This window comes from Sylvia atricapilla, chromosome 3 (genome assembly GCF_009819655.1).
Source record: "Sylvia atricapilla isolate bSylAtr1 chromosome 3, bSylAtr1.pri, whole genome shotgun sequence".
Lineage (NCBI taxonomy): Eukaryota > Metazoa > Chordata > Aves > Passeriformes > Sylviidae > Sylvia > Sylvia atricapilla.
The window spans coordinates 19,581,353-19,602,879 of NC_089142.1; the positions used below are offsets into that span (position 1 = coordinate 19,581,353).

Sequence of the window (21,527 nt, forward strand, 5' to 3'; positions counted from 1 at the left end):
GAGCTCCAGGCACCAGAGCTGAGATTCCCCTGCAGCCCATAGTGCAGCCCATGGTGAGGCAGCTGTGCCCCTGCAGCCCATGGAGAACCGCAGGGATGCAGAGATCCCAGGATGTGGAGGTGACCACACCAGGGCAGGTGGATGCCTGAGAGGAGGCTGTGATCCTGTGGGGGTCTGTGGTGGAGCAGGGTCCTGGCAGGGACATGCAGACCTGTGGAGAGAGGAGCCCACACTGGAGCAGGTTTGCTGGTGGGACTTGTGACCCCATGGAGGAGCCAGGCTGGAATGGGCTCTGCCTGAGGGACTGCACCCCATGGCAGAGCTGCTCTGCAGCAGTGTGGGGAGGACTGATCCCTGTGGGATGGACTCACACTGGAGAACTCATTGAGAACTCTCTCCATTAGGAGAAACCCCAAGCTGGAACAGGGCAAGGACTCCTCTCCCTGAGGAGGAGCAGAAACAAACCTGTGATGAACTGACCATAACCCCCACTCCCACCTACCTGCACTGCTGGGAGAGGAGGTAGAGCTGGGAAGGAAGGGTGAGGGAAAGGTGTTTTTAAGGTCTTATTTTACTTTCTCATCATCCTGATCTGAATTTGTTAGTAATTAATTAATAATTTCAGTTAAAATCCCCAGCTTGACTTGGTTTGCCCATGACACTATTTGGTGAGTAACCTCTCCCAGTTCTTATCTCAACCAATGAACCTTTTTTGTTTTCTCTTCCCCTGTCCAGCTATAGAGGGGACCATGAGAGCAGCTCTGGTGGGTGCCTGGCAACCAGCCAGGGCCAACCTACTACAATGAACCACAGGTACTTTTATCTTAATACTGGCATTTATAATTTCCATTCTATCCTCAGTTTGAACCACAAAATGTAAAACCAAGTACAACCCTCCCCACCCTGAGAACTATAGGAGTTGAGATTCTGGAAACTGACACTTCAGAGCCTTCTGCATCCAACTCTTTGGAAGAAAAAAATGGCAAAAGTACAAAATTCCATCCTGGAACATGGTTGGATTTAGCAAGGGAGAAGTACATATTTTTATTTGCTTTCAGTGATGACTAAATGCTAAGTTCCATGTCTCAATGGATGCAATACATGCTTGCAGAAAACCTGGTTGTTAAAGAAATCAACTTCTATGGGATTCACTAAAGCTGCTCATCTACAGTAAAGGTGGTGGAACTCAGTGCTTCACTGAGGTTCTACTGACCTTACCACAGGCTAATACTTACCAAGGGAGTTTAAAATATTGTTAAGCTTTCTTTTTCTAGTACGATACCCAGAATCTAAACAAAAATCTTCTAGTAAATCTCCTTGTAAACGGGAAATAGCAACTTATTTTATGATTTAATGAATTAATATAAATAAAGTAATCCCATGGAAGTTTTCTCAAGATTTAGCAAAAGTCAGCATGCTCTGACAGAAAATGCACCTATACTGTATCGGACTTGTTTTTAGTCTTAACTTTACCACTTAAAATATAAAAAGCTGTGCAGACGGGGAGGGAGAAACAGGAGTCAGTTCTGTACTTTTTCATTCAAAATTACATTTTTCATGAGTGGTATTTTGGATGTGTGAGCTCTTAGTCATCTCTATGATACATCATTTGTATCTTAATCCTGTGTTCACTGTTTCTCTTTGAATCCAAATAATGGTTCTGTGCAAGTGTCCTTCCCGAAGGCAATCCCTGTTCTGTATTCTGTATTTGCTTCTACAAATTTGTATAAAATACCATCATGCTCCTTCCCCTCTTCCATAAAAAACCTACTAATTATAAAAATAAATCAGCCAGCTTATTCCTTCTAGTAGAGGTAGCGAATTATTAAGTCATTAGATTGCTTGGTGAAAATCTGTCTCAATGTTGAGACTTCTAAAATGTGAACTGAATTTAGCACAAGTTTTGACTTAGTATCAGTTTACAGGGAGATTCCTCAGCCTAGTGAAGGTAAACAACCATATCCTCTTATTTCCTTTGTCACCCCAGCAGCCCAAAGACAAAGATTTAAGACCTTTCAATCTTAGCCTTAACATGCAGGAAACTATAGGCTGAATTCCTACATAGCCATGAATAGGAAAGCACAAACCATCATGTTCTCAATCTTATGAGTTGTTTTACTTTCACAAGAATATCTGAAATGGTCATTCAGGCAGGGAGTAACATTAGATTACTCCTAAATACTTCCACCTTTGAGGTTAGTGCACCAAACCACATTTGGGATGTTCTGTCCCTAACTGCCCATCATTTCCCCCATTTACTTTGTCAAAACATTAATAAAAGAAATCAAAAATAATTCTTCCAGAGTCAGTACTTAATTGGATCTGAAATAGCGTATTACTCTTTGTCCCTGGAAGTGAAACAGCTATTAGTTTGCAATTCCTACCTTATTTTTTAGAAGTCAAAACTGATGGTAATGCAATAATGCACAAACATTCTGATTTCTGTATTTAAGTATTCCTTCTACCATCTGCCTTTTCTAAGCAGGTTCTGAAGTTGTATGTCTGATGGAAATTTTAGCACAAACCAGAAACCTCATTAACACATACATCTATTCTACAGCAAAAGCCCCAAGAAACAATCCCCATTGTGAAGTCTGTAACACACACAGAGTGACAACAGGATTCCAACCACCCCAAGAATAACAGGATCTTCTGTTGAAATTCATCTCTCTCCCCCCCAAAGGCTGAGCAGGTGACAAGTACAGAGACTACAAGTTTAGAAGGCAGCAAGAGACAGAAACAAGGCTAAATAAGAAAAAAAAATTTATAGCTCCAGTTTTACAGATGTGGTAATGCTAGTTCATACCAGTGCTGAGAATATTCAAAACAGGAAAACCATCATGGTATCACTTGTATTACTGATCTCAGTACATTTACATGTCTAAGGCAGACAGGAAGGGTAATGTTCAGAAAAGCAGGCACAGACTTCTACAAAGCATTTCAATTTTGTCCAAGATCTGAACTGTTTACTTACTGGACTTCGGCTAACTTAGTACAGATTACAGATGGACTGTCTTTACACTGAACTATACTCTCAAAGAACACTTTTGACAGGCTGGACGTTCTCCTGAGTAGATCTGGAAATGCTGTCTGACCCTCATGTAGAAACTGAGATTACAGCAAATTTCTCATCCATTGTATTACAAGGACTTGACTATTTTACTACTGTGAGATACAAAACACGATTTCACATTTCAGCTTTTAGAGCCTGGGATATTTTCTCCTCAAAGTACATGCTGTGTTACGTGTGCTTGTGTCAGTGTGCTAGGAACTGACCAAAAAATCAAAGGAAGACTTAGCCAGTTCTATCAGGCAGCAGATCTACATCTTCCATCCAAAGGCTGCCTAATGATACTGGGATGACACACCTAAGTAATACATCAATTATTATCTCACAGACTACCACTGAAAGTTGACTGAAATCTACTCACTGAGGACAGAATGACAAGACCTCAGTTCAGTTAGCATTACATAAAAAGAAGCAAGGTGTTACTTTTGCAGTGCTTGTGAGAAAACACTGGAAGAGATTACAGAAAAGTTTATCCTAAATTATATACTTTATAACTGCATTGATGTGTGACAAAATGGTTGAACATGTAATCCAATTAAAACCTTTCTGTATTTTTTCATTAAATGACAGAAAAACTAAAATACAAAATTAAACTGAGTAAGTACTGAATGTAGAGGCATGATTTTACAATTTAAATACATCAATAAAGTAAACTTTACATATTTCAGGAGAAGCTAATTATTTTCTTTTAGAAATTATATGATGAAGCATTAATGATACTTCTCCAAAAATGCTTTACAGCATCTAAGACACTGCTCGTAAACAGTTTCAAAGTCCTTTTCGTTCCCCTAGAAAAGAAGAGAGGAAAAGATGGTAAGAATAACAGTACTGGCTAAAGAGCAAATACAAATTGCAGACTGGTTTCTTCACTAACAGTATTTGCAAAAAAACAGAAATTAGGAAAAAATAAAAACAGTGCAAATCCTTGGTGATACCTTTGACATATTTCTCTCTAATCTGAGCTCAGGAATTTCCACAGACAAACTCTGTGGCTTTGTATTCAACCGTCCTGCCTGACTTTCCTTCATATTTCTTCCATTCACTTTTGAGACTTTAAAGTCTTTTTTGTTTTTATGCTCACACTAACCTGTCATGTTGAGCTTCACAGTATAATGAAGTGCAGAAACAAAACTCCCAAAACAAAACCCTTTAGTATTACTAATCTGCTTCCCACTAATACCATTTGATGTTCTCTACTTCCTGGGTAATGAATAGCAATTCCTTATTCAGCTTTCTCCATGATATCAAGATTTTACAGAACCCTACTGCATCTTTATCCACTTCTGTTCCCTAAACTGAAAAATATTAGTCTAATTTTTTGCTCCTGGCTGGTATTATCCAACTTTTTCGACCACCGGTGTCAATGGCTTTGTCTCTAACTTTCCTGATCACATCCTCTTGGCAAAGAGGCTGATTAAACAGGGTTCCACCCAATATTAAAAATACAGATGCACTGCATTATTTAAATTTAAGTAATTGTTATAAGCATAATTACATAATTAACAAACATAATTACAAAATTAACACTTCACTTTGTGTAACATCAGATTACGTATCACATGCCAACTGTGGCATCTGGGAAGATATATACTATACACACACAATTTTTATCAAGCCACCCAAAGAATTTCTTACACATACATAGTATGGATCTTCAATGATAAGCTGTTTCTGTGGATCATAAGTTCCAAGTAGCTCAATTTTGGCCTTGCAGTCTTTAACTTGGTTGCTTTTCCTGTTCAAATCTCTGCAAAAGAGAAAATAAAATTTTCTCCTGAATTTTCCATCATTTTGGCATCAGTATGAGATGTTCATGACTGTTTCTAGACAATACAGGCAAATAACGTATCTGGACTCTGTCAATCCTGTGGACTTCATGCTGCTCCTTGTTTTTGTTTTTCTTGTTATGTGAAGTCTTTTTTAATTGAATATGGAAGACATAAACTGAATTCAGAGCATAAACAAGCAGTCAGGCAATTGACCCATAGCTTAAAAAAACTTCATAACTGTAAATTCAAGTTTTCCTCAAATCAATCATTAGTCCTTTCAACACTCACCTGTAGCTTGTACTGAACAAAAAACAATGGAAATTATCCAGGTATTTTTCCAGAAGTATGAGTAAGATGAACTTATCTGCTCAAAACCACTGTTCCAGATTGATATGCTCTAGTTCATGTAAAATCCTACCACATTCAGTTAACAGAAAATGGTAAATCAGTGAGCTACACCTGTTTTCCTTTTGATATACCATAGCATTTCATCAGCTGTCACATCCTCTTCCTTCTATATTGCCTCTCATTGATGAAACATTCTGGTTTTGAGATGGCATTTTCCCTATTTGCTTAAAAATGGTCATCTGTTATCCCAAAGCCACTTAAAATGCACCTCTCATAATCTTCACATTAAAGGCAGCTCAGAACTATCATCTTCACAATGAATTCTCGAAACATACTGAATTATTTTAACATTACACATCTCCATACCAAATCATCATTTTACTTACTCACCACTAAAAAATGCAAAGAAACCCGTTGTGAATACTTAGTCATAACTGTATAAGCTTTAAGAAATTAAATTCTAATTATTAATTCTGATTAAGAAGTTAATTTCAGATAGTTTGGAATAGCAGTGAGACAATAGTACAGGCTTTACCTGAAGAAAAATCAGAGATCCTCTATCAAGTTACTGCTTGAATTTACAGATTTTTCAATAAAATCTCTAGCCTTTTATTATTAAAAAAATATCAAACCATCTTCTAAAAGGCTTTTGGCACACCATCTAATGAACAAGAGAGGGTCAGATGGCACTGGTACTAAAGAAAAGACATGTCCCAAATCTTCCTTTTCTGATAAGATCGGCATTCCATCAACACCTGGAATCAGCTTGCCCTCCCAGAGCTACAAATAAGCATTCCTAGGCGAAATGGTTGAACTCAGTGCAAGCTAAAGGCAAAGCTTTAGCATAGCAGCAGCAATATCCCTGTTTTAGGTCTGATGTTTCTTCTGCTCTAGAGCTCATATATAAATTGTTAATTCAAATTTCTGTTTAAGAATTCAAGTGAAAATAGAAGGAAGCCTTGTCACGTCATTGCCTGAGACACTGCAATCAAGCCAAGTGTTACATATCCTTCATTCATGAAGGCTGTGGAAGAGCAGTTATTCAAGACATTCTAGAAAATTCAACAAAATCATACTTACTTTGGTTAAGTGGTGCTGCTTCTAGAAAATTTCATGGGTTACTAATATGGTCTTTATTAAGGTTTTGTTGTTGGTTGTGGTGGTTGGGCTTGGGCCCTTTTAAACTAACTTGACAACAGCCCTTATAAGCACTTTGACACTTGCAGTTTATTAAATTCAGCTCCTTAATCCTCAATATGCATGTAATTGAGTAGAAATTTGGCTAATGATATCCAAATTTTTACACTAGGCAGCTACTTAACCAGATCTTTTTTAAGTGCACTAAACTAGAGCACAGCTAGCAACAAAACAAGACTTCCTCAAGCTAACAACTTTGCTTGTTTCAAAGTTCCCTCTTTCTACAAAAGTTTAAAAACCTGCACCATATTTAATCCCTTCCAAGCTCCCAATTCGTCTTTTAACTGCCATGCAATTAGAAAAACTGATCACTTCAATCAAGACACTAAGTACATCCTCATTCTTAATTACACAGGCATCAGCTGTATATAGCACAAAGTAACTAAATTACCATGTCCTTGAGAGGCATGTATCACACAAATAAACCATTGAGTTCTGGCTCATTAAACTTATTAGAAGTGAAGAATCCATCCATTAGCAGATCATTCACATACATGTAAAAAAAAAAAAAAAAAAAAAAAAAAAAAAACACAAACTTCAAACAAAGAAATCCCAACACAAGCTAAGCAGTAAAATGTGACATCTGTCTTTAAAGTCACTTATGAGACATCACTACAAGTAATCCATATGAATTTGTTCCATTTCCTCATACATTACCTTAGATTGCTCTCATCCATACAAAGTATATGATCAAAGGTCTGGAAATCCTCTTTAGTAATCTAGAAGTAAAAACAGGTGCTTTAGCCTACAAACTGCATTTGATTAATAAAAAGGGAGAAAAAGTGTTTTCAAATTCTGTACCTCTGATTTATTAAAAAAGACACAGGTGGAAAAAATAGAACTGCACCTTCATCAAATTTTACAGTAACAACATTTTAAATATACTCTTACCACAATTATTTATCCATTTCTGCAAATATTCCAGAAAAAAAACCCAAAACCCAAGTAAACTATTTATTCAACTTTTTCTTTTTTTTTTCTTTTACATTTCATGCATCGACTTAGAACATCATTAAAACCAATATTTTTAGAACTTCTCAACTACTAAAACTAAAGCAATTTCCAATCACAGCAACCATGCAATAAAAATGGTTAAGAATAAAAGAGAAAATTTACTTTGATAGGACAACAAAAATGTACGTAACCTGGAATCAACTGCAATACTTACAATCTAGAAATTTGCCATTGCACAATAAAACATACCAAGTGAAACTTAAAGCTGAAGTATGATGGTATGAGTTACAATCTCTTAAAAACAAATGCATCCACAGTATTTTAGACCATGTAAATTCACAAAATTTGTAGTATGATGTGAAAAAATGTGGGATCTATTGTACATCTTCCTACCATCATATCATCTGTTCTTTTTCTTTCTTGAAATTTATTGACTCCTAAACATGAATATCAATTAAATTCAGAGATCTGAGTTCACAGTCATGTAGGCAAACACTGCAGATAAACCACTGACTTAAATACTAATGTCATCTTGTTATAAGGATGGCTGCAGATGTTTGCCAGTAGTCATTTTATTCCAGTTTACATTTAAGCCTTAGTTTAGGATAAAAGTCTACCCCGACCATGCCCACAAAGCTGGTATAAGATATCTGAACCAGGTGTTCACAATGAGGATGAAGGAATAGAATAAAATCTTTAATATTAGAGTTTACTTTAAGACTGCTTTTCATGCATGGTCCTGTGTGAAGCATCAAAACCAATAAACTTGGAAAGGTCATCCAGAACAGGTTTTTCTGGCAGGCATCCCTACAAAGGATGGGCTACAGAAGTGAGTAAGCAAGTAAAAGGCCAAAAGGCAAAACACATTATCCTGTAAGTCAGAGTTTTAACTTGTAAAAAATATCTATGCATTAAAAAAAGGTTTAGATGGCAAAACAGCCACTATTTTTTTTTTTTTTGTGCAAACAGCAAATAGATTCTGATTAAGCTCCCATAACAGGGAGTAAGAAAAGAGAGACAGAAACTATTGGAATAATGCCATAAATGAAACATTACACACCAAGAGAACTGCAGAGGCAAGGTATGTCAGAAGTGCACATGAAAAGAAAGAGTTAATGATGAAAACTAATGGAGACTTATTTATTTTCACTGTAAAAATATTTGCTGTATACATGCAGTGCCTCTGACCTATGCAAATATTTTTGCAGTGGAAATAGCTCTGTTTTCCTGGCAAATCTAATCAGGATTTCTACAGGCTGCTTCTGATTGCTCTACACAGCTGAACACTTGCCCCTGTGAAAATATGAGGGCACAGATTTCTTTGTTGTACAGACAAATGGAAGAATACACTAGGAACACTTAACAGTGTGACAGCTATAACCCTATGACCAGCAATAATACAGCTGCAAATGCAACTAAAACCAAGGTTACAATTTGGCTTATGTTTTTAAGCCCTAACAGAGAGTCAGATTAAAAAAAAAAAAAAAAAAAAAAAAAAAAAGCTTTAATTGAGCAAACACCAATGAACTGAAGGTACTCCTCAAAACTACTAAAACTAATACTTTGGGGGATGAAATTGAGGATGTAAAAATTTAGGTACATTTTGAGAAATGTAGTGGAGAGTTCAAGTAGTCAACTTTGGATGAAACTACACAGATAACAATGACTTTATATTTAAAAAATGCATATAATGATTATTAAATTAGTGAAACATTTCCCTTTATTTACAGAAGGGAAATCTCAATTTCTCTGTCTGAAACGCACAGAGAGGGAGGAATCCTCAAATTTATCCAGTTGTGAAACAGTGTTTAATACAACCTTCTTCTAATCTCAATTCATATTTAAGGCAAATGCATGGTATGAGTCATACCAAAATCAATTTTTGCCTCAGCATAAATAAAAGTGAAAATGATTAAAACCTCTCTGGTTTGTGCATGAAGAATAAGAGCTTAGAGAATTTCATACAGCAACCTACCATTAACTAAAATGATAACTGTTTTATATATAAATATATCCATTTATTTTTATACTTCACTTTTAACTTAGAATATCACTGTATATGATGGTAGGACATGACCAATTTAATATCCTCTTTTACATAAACCATTCTTGTAGTACTGAATTTAAAAAAAAAAAGCTAAAATCCATGATTATGGTAATTATGAAAAAAATTATGTGAGAAAAGGTGCCTTTCACTGGGTGTGTAACAGTTTTCCACGGGACTGAAGAGGATAATTTGTACAAGGTACTTATGACAGTACTTCGAAGGCAACAGAAGATAAATCCCTACTCTCTATTTCAGCTTCTGTATTAAAACTTCCTTAATCTGTTCTGAAACAAGTGTCACCCAAAATTCTATCCTTAAGTTTGCCTCTAATAGTGAAACAAATACACTTCCACTTGTACTAACCTGATTACTCTGAAAAGTCCTATTCTACACTGTCAAGTACCTCCTTTTTCAGAAGTACTGCAAGACCATAGCACATCTGCAGTTCAGAGAATCAACAGAATCAGCAGAGACCATGTGATAGAACTTTAGGGGAAAAAAATTTGGAGTTACATTATTAACATCAGTGCAAAATAAACAGTTACCTGTAGTTCAGGGATTTGAAGATTTTCTTCACAAAAGAAACTGTGTCTATTGGAATGATTTAGACAAATTTTCATCCTGCATTTAATTGCCTCATTTTTTTAAATTTTCTCTCTCTGTATATGTAACATTTTCAGGTCTCCTGACTGAAAAATATTTTCAATTGCCAGAATGTATAAGCAAATGTCTTCATTAAAGTGTTTTCGTTCCTTCTCTGCCAAAGGAGGATACATAGATTTGCTTCAAGACAGAGGATCAACTTGGTTTGGGTTCTTTGCTTTAATTTAACTGCCCATAAGCCACTCTAGGAATACCGAGAAGAACAGCTCTCAAGTTTCCAAGGCGTATCTTCTAAGACAAACATAGCAAACTACTGTGATGACTGAAACATTGACTGAATAACTGCAGTCCCATTTAGCTTGTATATTGACAAACAGTGATGTTTGTAAGCACTAATAAACAATAAATCCAGACACTGTAACAGGAAAAGATCACAACAGACTTTTTTAGTAATTATTCTAATAGTAAATTATTGAAAAAGCTGAAATGGTGCTGTGCTTAATTCTGTTTCATATAAACAGAGATTAACATCAGGAGAGGTCAGCAGAGGGCAATTGACTAATTCAGAGAATTTATTTTTGAAACTCAAAAAACTAATCATGCAGTCTTTGAAAAGTGAATAAAGTAAATATGACCTCAGTGAGGTCTAGAAAAATTCTGAAGGGAACAGCAATGTAAGACAATAACAAGACTACTTGATCTTTTTGTCAATACAAAAACTAGTGGTGTAAACTTAAACTAAGTAAAGGTCAAGCCCTAAAGGAGTATCTTATATCCAGAGAATAGTTAACTGAAGTAAATTATGTGCATTTATATGAATGTCTGAATGATTTAAATAGATGCAGACACATTTACTTCCAATCTCTTTGGAATGCAGTATGGAAATACATGTTCTTTTGTTAATGAAAGCAGATACAAGTTTAGGTAAAACTTAGAGGATTTCACTAAGTGGCAAACCTGCCTTTGACTTAAGAATGCTTCAACGCTATGTTTTCCTCTGAAGTTACCACCAACCGCGCTACTAATCTTGGGTTTGAGTGCTTTGATTCTAATTCAGCACTCCAGGTATTTTTAGAAGATCTACATGCAAGCGCAGAAGCTTTTTGAGATGAAGAGGTATTCTACTTTTTTTTGAACCTGCTAAATAAATATACAATTCTTTGCTGAAGGATGCATCACAGATTACTAGAGTAAGTCTATTTTTAAAACTTATTTTAAAAATGCTCAAAATACTAAACATTTGGAGGCAGTAGTTTTCTATAATGCAGAAACTGGTTCAATGCTTTCCAGTTATATTTCCAATGAACCTTAATAAAAAAAAAAAACCTCATTAAGCTCAACCAGAAGAGTTAAGCCACTTTACAGTCCTTTAAGAAACTGCACAGAGTATTTACTACTTGATGCTTAACCATGCATTGGTCAAATGACTTCTGTGATTGCAATGGTTAGGGCATGGGTATGAAAAAGGAAGAAAATATACTCTCTTCTACCTGTCGTGCTTTATGTGCTGTCTCAATGCCATGATGTCTTAGACAACCTAAAGCCCTTGAGTCTGGGAAGCGCCCCACGTTCCAGTCTGAGACAGCAGCACTGTCTGTCCTCCACTGTAACAACAAAACAAATATATATACACATTTTAAAAAAATTAAGGTACAGTACCTGCCTGGCAATATGATTCATAGCAATGCCATGCTTCTTCATGCAATTCTGTCCTCGATAGTCAGGAGGGCTTCCTATTTCATAGGCAGATGTTGCTGCACTGTCTATCCTCCACTACAGAAAAATAAATAAATATTTTTATGTTTCTTTCCTCAGTGCTTTTATTTCTGACTGGCTAAGAGACAGTTATTTCTCAGAACAGAAATCAATAGCTTACCTTATGTTCAAGCTTTTCATCAGTTACAAGTTTTCTGAAAACTGCTTCAGCTATTGGAGAGCGACAGATGTTTCCTATGGAAACAGGAGATTCAGTGAATTTTCAGACTACTGAAAACAAAAAAACAGTAATGGTGTGGACTTTTCAGCCCAGATCAGATTAAAGATTTTTGTTTACTCAAAAACAAAATTCTTACATTGTGTGAGAACCCAGAGCTGTGCACCTGGATTGGGGCAATCTCCAGTATCAGTACAGACAGTGGCATGAAGGGATTGAGGAGCCCAGTGGAGGACCTGGGGACACTGGTGGGTGACAAGTTGGATATGAGCCAGCAGAGTGCACCTGCAGCCCCAGAAAGCCAATCGTATCCCTGGATGCATCACAAGCAGCATGGCCAGCAGGTTGAGGGAAGGGATTCTGCCCCTCTACTCAGCCCTCATGAGACCCTTCACGCATCCAGCTCTGGGGCACCCAGCACAAGAAAGACACAGAGCTGTTGCAGTGGGTCCAATGGAGGGCCACAGAGATGATCAGAGGGCTGAGCACCTCTGAGTGAGAACTGAAGTCATGCAGTCTGAAGAAGAAAAGGACTGGGGAGATTAGATCTTACTGCAACCTTTATATATAGAAAGGGGGCTGTAGCGACAACGGTTTTAAACAGAAACGCAGAACGCTTGTATCGGACATAAACAAGTTGGGTTTTTTTACAGTGAGGGTTGTGAGACATTGCAACAGGTTGCCCAGAGAAATTGTGGTGTTCCATCCCTGGAAATGTTCAAGATCAGGCTGGATGGGGCTTTGAGCAACCTGGTCTAGTGGAAGGCATCTCTGCTTATGGCAGGACATTGCACCTAGATGAGATGATCTAGCTGACAGTCCCCTCCCACCCAAACTCTACTAGGATTCTGCACTACCCACCTATCTCTTGGATAAGTCCAAAACCCTGCCACCACCATTGTGAAAATGTAGTGAAATGCCTGAACAACGTCTGGTAAAAAGGCTTTTGGTCACTGAAGTCAAGTCACTACAGGTAAAATTGAGTCCTCATAACAGCAGCATCAAGAAACCAATTCTAACCCCAAAAAATTGAATTCAATTACACAAGCTCTAAAAACATCACAAGAAAAAATAAATTTTAAACTTTTCCCAAAATAAGGAGGATTAGGAACAAAACTTAACACACGGCAAAGCTTAAGTGCTGTCAATCAGCCAACAAACAGTTAAGATATTTATACAAATACATAATCTTCCCTTCGAATAGTCTCCAACTGCCCTAGCCACTTGATCTGACCTTATTTTCAAAAAGAACCTATTTCAACAATGCCTTCACGGCCCCATCAAAAACTAAAAATAATGGATATACCTTTGTTCTGAAACTGTAACTACAACTGTAATAATCTATGGAAGATCTCTTAAAAATGCACGCAGAAATTCATATTTAAAAAGAATGAAGTGTCTCAATAAAAAGCCTATTCAACTATTACTTTAGCTCTTTCTACCTTTTCATCCTTCTCAAGTTTTCAGTAACTAGATGGATATTCATAATATTTGATATGTCACGCAGATGGCAGTAACTCATACACACAAATCTTCAGTTCCCATCAAACAAAATGTGTAACTTTGCTCATCTCATCCTTGATTTTTGAGTAGATAAGTATAAAATACCAAAAATGGCAAAATTCATCCCTGTACCCTTAAATAAATCACTCTCCTACTACTGATTAAATGCATTCCAAATCTCAAACCATAAAAAGAAGAAGATGCCAATGAACAAAGCTACATTTCCATCAGCAAAAAGGAATTTTCACATGAGACACTTCATCTCATTTTCAAAAAAACACCAAGGTAGACACTTCATTGCTAAAGACAGAAGCTGCTATGACATGGGCATTTACTAACTTGCTGTCACACATCAACTATAAAAATCACAAAGAGGGAAGTGAAGGTCTGAAGCAACACAAATTGACTGTCAAAGATTTGGGGAACATCAACTAAATGGCAAAAGGAACAGCCTTTTGAAAAACTGATCTTGTGAAACATTTAGTGAGTTCTAATGTCAGTATATCTTCTTCCAGGAGAGAACATCCTAAAACATCCTCAAATATTCCATTGTTTGAATTAGCTTATTTCATACACAGAAATGAGATCAGTCTTGGAAGAAAAATAAAGCAGGAAAATTTTGAGGCTCCCTATGTGGTTAAGCAAGAACAGAAGTTAGGAAAAGTTTGTTCCAATTTATTTTTTAAATTAAAAAAGTCTGTAATAGGTACTTAGTGCTTTTGAAAATAACTTGAGAGTCACCTTTGATTCATTCACAAGTATCAAATTTATGATTATATAGAGGAACTTTAAGTCTTTTTTCTAAACTATTACATTCTGTTTCCATTACAGCAGCTGTTGACGGCATCCACTTCTTCCTGAAGAAAATTTTTTCTCAGTATGAATGATCCCACACAACTGTGCATGAACAGTAACTTTCATTACTACATTCAACATTTCAGTAAAAAACAATGATTAATACTCTTGGATCTAGTAATTTATTAACTAGCTCCCAGAATTTCAAAATGGTGGTTTTGAAATAAGTCCCTCATGGCTTTTTCCATTTATTTAGCCTTCTGCTTTACATGGATTGAACTTGTTTCAAATTTTCACTCTTCTACAGCTTGCTCACTTCTTGAAATATATGCCACAAATAACATCTTTAATGACATCATATAAAATGCAGTAATGAACAGCACCATGATCACCCATGATTAAACATATTAAATACCACTTCTAGCAGTAACTAGAAACTTCAGTTGTATCATTTTTGAAACCAACACTTAACCCAGTTTGTGACTTAAAAATTAATGTTTTCCCTGATGACACATTCCAGATATGAGCAGAGGTATTAACATTGTTAGGGAATTTCAATCAGCACTCAAATCTATTCTTGGGAACTACAGACAGGATCGCAGAACTGACTTAACAGAAGCTCTTTTCCCCACATACTCTGCAATATTATTTTCATCCTGAACAACTTTTACCCTTGATAATCCTTGCAACTGTTATCATTCATCTTGAGATTGATGTAAAGCCCTTTCTTATCCTACTGACATATGTAAATTTAATCTCTGTTTTCCAGTCACTTTTCTCACTCATTTCTATCCACTGCAGATATAGTTTTACATCCCACATTGGTCTTTCCAGGCTTTACTGAGGTTCCTCATGCATGTACAGTATTTCCCAAGTTATGCACTAACGGACACATTTGGAGAGTGAATGGAGAAATTTTACAAAAAGAATCTTAGGGCAATTACCTTCCACTTTGGATTAGAACCCCAGAACCATTCTTTTCCTTAAATGTTATCTACACATTATCTTCACTACCTATACTCTTCTGGTGTTCCTTCCCTCTTTGTTGCATTTCCAACTGACCTGATCATGCTGGCTTTATGTTAAAGGTAGCAGTATTCAAGTTCTCAAAATCTCCATCCTCTCCCTTCATTTTTTTTGCATCTCAACTTCTCTAAGTTGTAGCGACATTTTCAATGACAGAAAACTAGTGCCCAAGGTACCTAGAGGTACCACCTACTGAAATGAATCCTACAAACATCTCCAAATACGAGAGACTTCAATCAGAGAATCAATAGTAGAACCATTTGTCAATCACTTTGAAGAAGTCATGTTTTCTCATTAGTTTTCTAAGCACAAGGCCTCCAGTGAGAGTGACCTAAGCCAATACCTAATTCTCTGAGTTCTTACTCTGGTCACTGCACTAATCTTTGACCACTCCCTGACAGAAATGGAAGATCTGCTTCTACTGGAGAAAACACTTGAATCTATTTCATGCTCAATTCCACTGCCCCTCTCTGAGTATGTTGACCCAATCACTTATTCTCTCAATTAGTTCTGTATCTTAATTTGCTCTTTATTCAGCTCCCTACTCCTTTCAGAACTTCCCCAAATACAAACAAAGGGTTTTCTCTTATTCCTTTCTTTTTCTGTCTGTTAGTAACAAAAGTTTTACTAGTTTTCATCCTCTCACATGCAAAAACCTGATTTTTATTTTACTTCTGTTTCCACAAATGGTCACGTTATCCCAGTGACTGGAATAATGCTTCTCAGCATCATCTGCATCAATTCACCAGGCACCCTTCACAAGTGTTTAAAACTGACTGGTCACTTTATTCTGTTCTGTGCTCAAATTCCTGTCAGAACCTCATCACAAGTCCTAGTTCCTTCCATCTTGTCACACTCAGTATTCAACTACTTTTGTGAGGAACCATTCAAGGCACAAATTTTAATTCATATTTCCCAGTACATTCATGTGGGTTTCAAAAAACTTTCCTTGCAGCAAGAATAATTATCCTGAATTATTCAACTGCTGCTACATTATGCTTTTCTAACAAACCTAGAGGTTCATCAGGAAAACTCAAGTTTTCAACACGTAAGGACCTAGTCACAACAATCAGACCCTTAACATGTTTAAAGCATAGATACTGTTGTTCAATTCTAAGATTACTTTCACAACCATGCTTTCAACTCTCTAGTACTTCTGCATCATTTTGAAACAGATTAAATAAAACACTGTATTCTTAGAGCTGTATTACCAATACTGCATAGAAGAAAGGATAATTTTCCTTACATTTATCTAACATTCTCTTCTTTATAAAAAAACCCCACATCATTTCTTTTTGTCAACTTGCCAAGAATCCTCATTACAGCAACTGTTTCTCATGACTTCTTCAATTACCCAATCTTCACTTACCCAATCTAGTGCATTCTCATTATGGTATAAACCATTTTGGCCCAAGAAACATAGTATTTGGCTATATCTAAACACATACAATGAAGTGTGACAACTGAACCAGGAAACTCAAATCTCTCTATAACAGTCATCTAATGTACTCATACCCACTAAGTGAGTTGCCATTTCAGAAATTATTTTATGCAGTCTAGATCCCTGGGGACAATACTTGTACTTAGTGATTCTCAACAAGCATTAAACTTCTGAAGACCTAGTCAAACCCACTTTGCTCAACAGTACACCCATCTTACAACTGCTCCACCATTTCTGGAGATCAGAAAGCCAGTGCCTGGTCTGAGATGCTCAGTCAGCTTGTGTTACAGTGGAGAAGTCATCAGAGAAAGACACAGACTTATCTAATGCAGCATCATATTAAGCCCCTTTCTGGAGCTTGACTATTAATTACATGAGCTATATAAGTGTAAAATGAGCAAACTGCATTTTGATTCACCTCCACTTTTTTTTTCATTTAAGCAAAGAAATAATTAAATGTTTTCTGGTGCCTTTTCATATGCTGTAATTACATATATTGCTGGGTATTTCAATTATTTCTCAGTGATGAGGAACCCTTATCATTAACGTGGTTATGCACATTAACTAGATTGTATTTTGTTGTGTAATGACAATCTGCTTATTTCATTACAAACAAAGAACACAATCAATAGATACTTCAGTACTAGGTTTCTTTCAAAACAATGTAGAAAGAAAATGTAGTTTTTCATTAAGAAGTGTCCTTTCTGGAATCCACTCTCACTAGATGAGGCAAACTTTAAAATTATTGTACTACATTAACCAGCAAAGAATACTACAGTTAAATGCAGTTCTAGAAATTTGTTTAGTACTCGTTTCAGCAATTATCTCAGCAGTATTCCTAGTAAAATTTAAGAGGATAAATATATCACTCTTGAAAAATAACCAAAAAAAATTAAGCAGACTTAAAGCAGAAACAAGAAACAAGTTACCCACAAAATTTAACTGAGAAGAGTGTATATTTCAGTGGAAAAGAAAGAAGTGCTTATCATGTCAATTATCTTTCCACACGGCATATCACTAAGGTTTTTTCTCATAACCCAGTAACACAGAAGAGGAAATTTAAAAGCTATTTACAACATTCGATTAAAACAATCCATCCTATTAACATTGGTACTGATTGGTACTTGTGCACCCTTTCCTCAGGCCTAATAATTAATTAATATAAATTATTATATTATGTTACACTAGAAAGAGCTCCTGCATTAGAACCTTGTTGTAGTGCAAATCACCATTGTGGGCTTACAAATCCACACATATGAACTGTTTCACGAAATCACAGAATAGTGATTTTGTGAAACAAAAGTTTAGCTTGCAAAAGACCCTAAAGATCACATCCGACAGTTAACCCAGAGCTTCCAAGTCCACCAGTAACCCATGTCCTTAAGCACCATGTCTGTTAAATACCTATGGAGTATTTAACTATTCCTCAACTATTTCTCTGGAGAGCTCCTTCCAATGCCTGACAATACCTTTGTGATGAAATTTTTCCTAATATCCAATTTCAACCTTCCCTGGTGCAACTTAGAGTCCTCTCATCTTGTCCCTGTTAACTTATTTCAGATATTGTAGAGTGGTAAGGTGCCTCCTGAACCTCCAGCTCTCGAGGCTAAACCCTCTCAGCTCCCATAGCCACCTCTCATCAGACTTGTGCTCCAGACCCTTCACCAGCTTTGCTGCCCTTCTCTGGACACACTCCAGCACTTCAATGTTCTTCTTGACTGAGGAGTTCAGAGTTGAACACAGCACTTGAGATGCAGCCTCACCACTGCCAAGTACAGGGGGACAATCACTGCCCTGGTCCTGCTGGCCATGTCACTGCTGATTCAGGCCAGGATGTCACTGGCCTTCTTGGCCACCTGGGTACAGGCTGGCCAATGTTCAGCTGCAGCCAATGAGCACCCCCAGGTCCTTTTCCTCTGGGCACCTTTTCAGCCACTGCCCCAGGGGGTTGTTGTGGCAGGACTTGGAACTCGGTCTTGCTGAACTTTGTATTATTGGATTCGACCCAGCCTGTCCAGATCTGCCTGCAGAGCCTTTCTGCTCACCAGCAGATCAACACTCCCACCCAACTTGATGTCTGTGACCTCAGCAGCCCTCAATCCCCTTGTCCAGATTACTGATTAGGATATTAAACAGGACTGATCCCAATACTGAGCCCTGGGGAAACACTACTGATGACCAGCTGTCAGCTGGGCCCATTCGCTTTGGGCCCACATATCCAGTTTTTTACCCAGAAAACAGTGCACCCATCCAAGCCCTAAGTAGCCAGTTTTTCCAGGGGAATGCTGTGGGAAATGGTGTTAAAGGTTACAGTGAAGTCCAGGTAGACAACATGCGTCTTTCCCATCCATTAGGCAGGTCACCTGGTCACAGAAGATCAGGTCATTCAAGCAAGACCTGCCTTTCCTAAACCCATCCTGGTTGGGATTACCTCGTTGTCCTGTGCCACATGATGGCACTCATGATGATCTCCCCTAGCACCAACATCAGGCTGGCAGGGCTGCAGTTCCCCAGGTCATTCTTTCAAACCTTCTTGTTAGGTGCGTGTCATATTCACCAGCCTCCAGTCACCCAGGACCTCCCCAGCTGACCAGGGCTGATGGCAAATGGTTGAGTGTGGCTCAGTGAGCACTTCCAGCAGCTCCGTCAGTGCAGGAAACATGGCTGGAAAGCAGCCTGGCAGAAAAGGACTGGGAGATGCTGGCTGACACCCAGCTGACAGCAGCGTGCCCATGTGGCCAAGCAGGCCTGTGACAGCAATAGTGTGGCCAGCAGGACCAGGGCAGTGATCGTCCCCCTGTACTCAGTAAAAGGCCACACCTTGAATCTTACATCCATTACAGATGAAGATTCTACTTAGTCCACTTTTTGCTGCTGATGTATTTAGAGAAATATTTTCTTTTTGTCTTTCATGGCAGTAAACACTTTATGTTCTAGCTGTGTTTTGGACCTTCTAATTTTTCTCCCTGCATATCCTCATGACATCCTTTGGTCCTCCTGAGTTGCCTGCCCCTTCTTCCAAAGGTCATAATCTCTCTTCCTTCAGTTCCAACCAGAATTCTCTGTTCAGTCAAGTCAGTCTTCTTCCTCACTGGCTCACCCTACAGCACACAGGGATGGTGATTACCACTATCTTTAGAACATCATGTTTGGGAGGGAGGATTCATATTAATTAAGATGTTTTTATACAAAAGCATTTGTACTGACCACTAGCTTCTGAACACACAGCAACTGATAATCCCTTACTAAAGGATGTTTTCCCTTGATTATTATTTGCAGTTGATTTTACTCTAAGGTAAACATCAGAACATATTTCACAAAACTAAACTCTTATTTTGCTATTCAACTAATCTGCACATCTCCTATTACAATAACAAAAAAAAAAAGGCAAATAGTGAAAAGCCCAAACATTAACTAATGGTTTTGCAACAAACTGGGCAAAATGCCAGGGATTCATAGCACATGGGTAAGGTTACACGGGCTAGGAAGCAGATAATGTTAACAGCTCTCCTAGATCAGAGCAGAGAGCCATCGGGCTTGTTATGCCCTGAAGAAAGCAGAAGGTTAGAGAAAGCATGTACAAAATGGGGCATGGGTCTGTAACCTATGCAGTCAGGTTAGCTATTTGCTAATTGTGATTATCTTGCTTACCAGTAAACTCCAGAAAAGCATTGAGGTGATTTCTGATTCCATCTACACTTCTGTTTTCTGGGACTTTGCATAACAAGATTTCCAACTTTAACATACAAAACATCAACAAAAGGAAGTCTCCCATTTTTCATTTTGGTAGCCTTTAAAAAAAAGTCTTATTCTTTTCACTCATTTTCATAACAGATAAAGAATTTTATGATTAGATCTTAACAGATCAACCTCCACAAAGTTCATTTGCTTTTACAGCAGCTCTTACACTAACTTCAGTGGTCCTTGTGGTTTTCTCTCCCTTTCCCACGTCAGGCGCTGCTCCCAACAGCAAGCACGCGGCCAGGCTTCCCCGTTCCCATCCCGCTCTTCCAGACGCCAAGTGCTACACAACCCATCTGAGAACCCTGTTCAAAGTCACCTTTCCGTGCTGCCCCCAAGCACCAGCCTTGAGTCAGAGCTGGTTTATGCCTATTTAGGTGTTGCACTTCCCCACACACAACCTTCACATTTGTTAACACTGCACTTTACTTCCTTCACTATTTCCTACAGATTTCACAGAATCACAGAACTATTAGGGTTAGAAGGGCCCTCTGGACATTATCTAGTGCGATCCCCCTGTCGAAGCAGGGTGACCCAGAGCAGGTTGCACAGGAACGCGTCCAGCTCGGTTCTTAACGTCTCTAGAGAGGAAGACTCCACGATCACCTCAGGCAACCTGTTCCAGTGCTCTGCCCCCCTCAACGCTGAGCCCTTCCTTGTTGTTCCTACCATAAAAGGGTACAGGTGTATTCAGCCTTCTGCCTCCCTTCCAGGCTACTACTCCGGCCCTCCCCGGCAAGGCAAACTCGCGGAACCGTCCGAGGGCGGGACGCCTGCGGTACCGCGGCGGGCCTGCCGCACTTCCCCCGGTCCCGACCCTCGCCTCGCCGCGCTCCCGCCCCAGCCCGCCGGTGCCCCGGGCAGAGGAGCGGCGGGCGCAGAGCGGGAGCGGCCCGGGAGCAGCCGTCCCTCTCCCCGCTCACCCAGGCACACGAACAGCACCGACTTCGCCTCCCCCGCCGCCATCTTCGCTTAGAGGACCTCGCGGCTGTCGCGCCGCCCGCGCCCCGCTTTACGGCACCGGCTGTTATAGGCGGCTGCGGGACTTGCCTGTTTTGAGGGGGGGGAATAGGAGCGAAGTGTGGAACGGGCCCGGGCCA

General features: G+C 38.4%; 1 protein-coding gene across 2 annotated transcripts; it reads right to left on the reverse strand.

Annotated features, from left to right (window-relative positions):
• Positions 1-2,746: 2,746 nt before the first annotated feature.
• On the reverse strand, positions 2,747-21,482 carry ACP1 (acid phosphatase 1). Of its 2 annotated transcripts, none has more exons than XM_066314894.1 (6): positions 21,351-21,482; positions 11,865-11,938; positions 11,479-11,592; positions 7,042-7,103; positions 4,712-4,817; positions 2,747-3,858 (listed from the first exon to the last, which is right to left on the reverse strand). In XM_066314894.1, the coding sequence occupies exons 1-6, from the start codon at positions 21,391-21,393 to the stop codon at positions 3,781-3,783; spliced, it is 477 nt and encodes a 158-aa protein (XP_066170991.1). In that variant the 5' UTR covers positions 21,394-21,482; the 3' UTR covers positions 2,747-3,780. The 2 variants fall into 2 exon arrangements, with proteins under 2 accessions (XP_066170991.1, XP_066170990.1); XM_066314893.1 differs by lacking the exon at positions 11,479-11,592 and adding an exon at positions 11,648-11,761 and having other exon boundaries at positions 21,351-21,470.
• Positions 21,483-21,527: the final 45 nt, after the last annotated feature.

Excerpts from the sequence above, each read along its gene's own strand:
- ACP1 (XM_066314894.1), bottom strand. The coding sequence starts at position 21,393 with ATGGCGGCGGGGGAGGCGAAGTCGGTGCTGTTCGTGTGCCTGG. Across the intron at positions 7,104-11,478 it reads CAGCACATAAAGCACGACAG|ATTACTAAAGAGGATTTCCA; the intron begins GTAGAAGAGAGT and ends TTTTACTTCTAG. Across the intron at positions 4,818-7,041 it reads ATGGATGAGAGCAATCTAAG|AGATTTGAACAGGAAAAGCA; the intron begins GTAATGTATGAG and ends TCTCTTTTGCAG.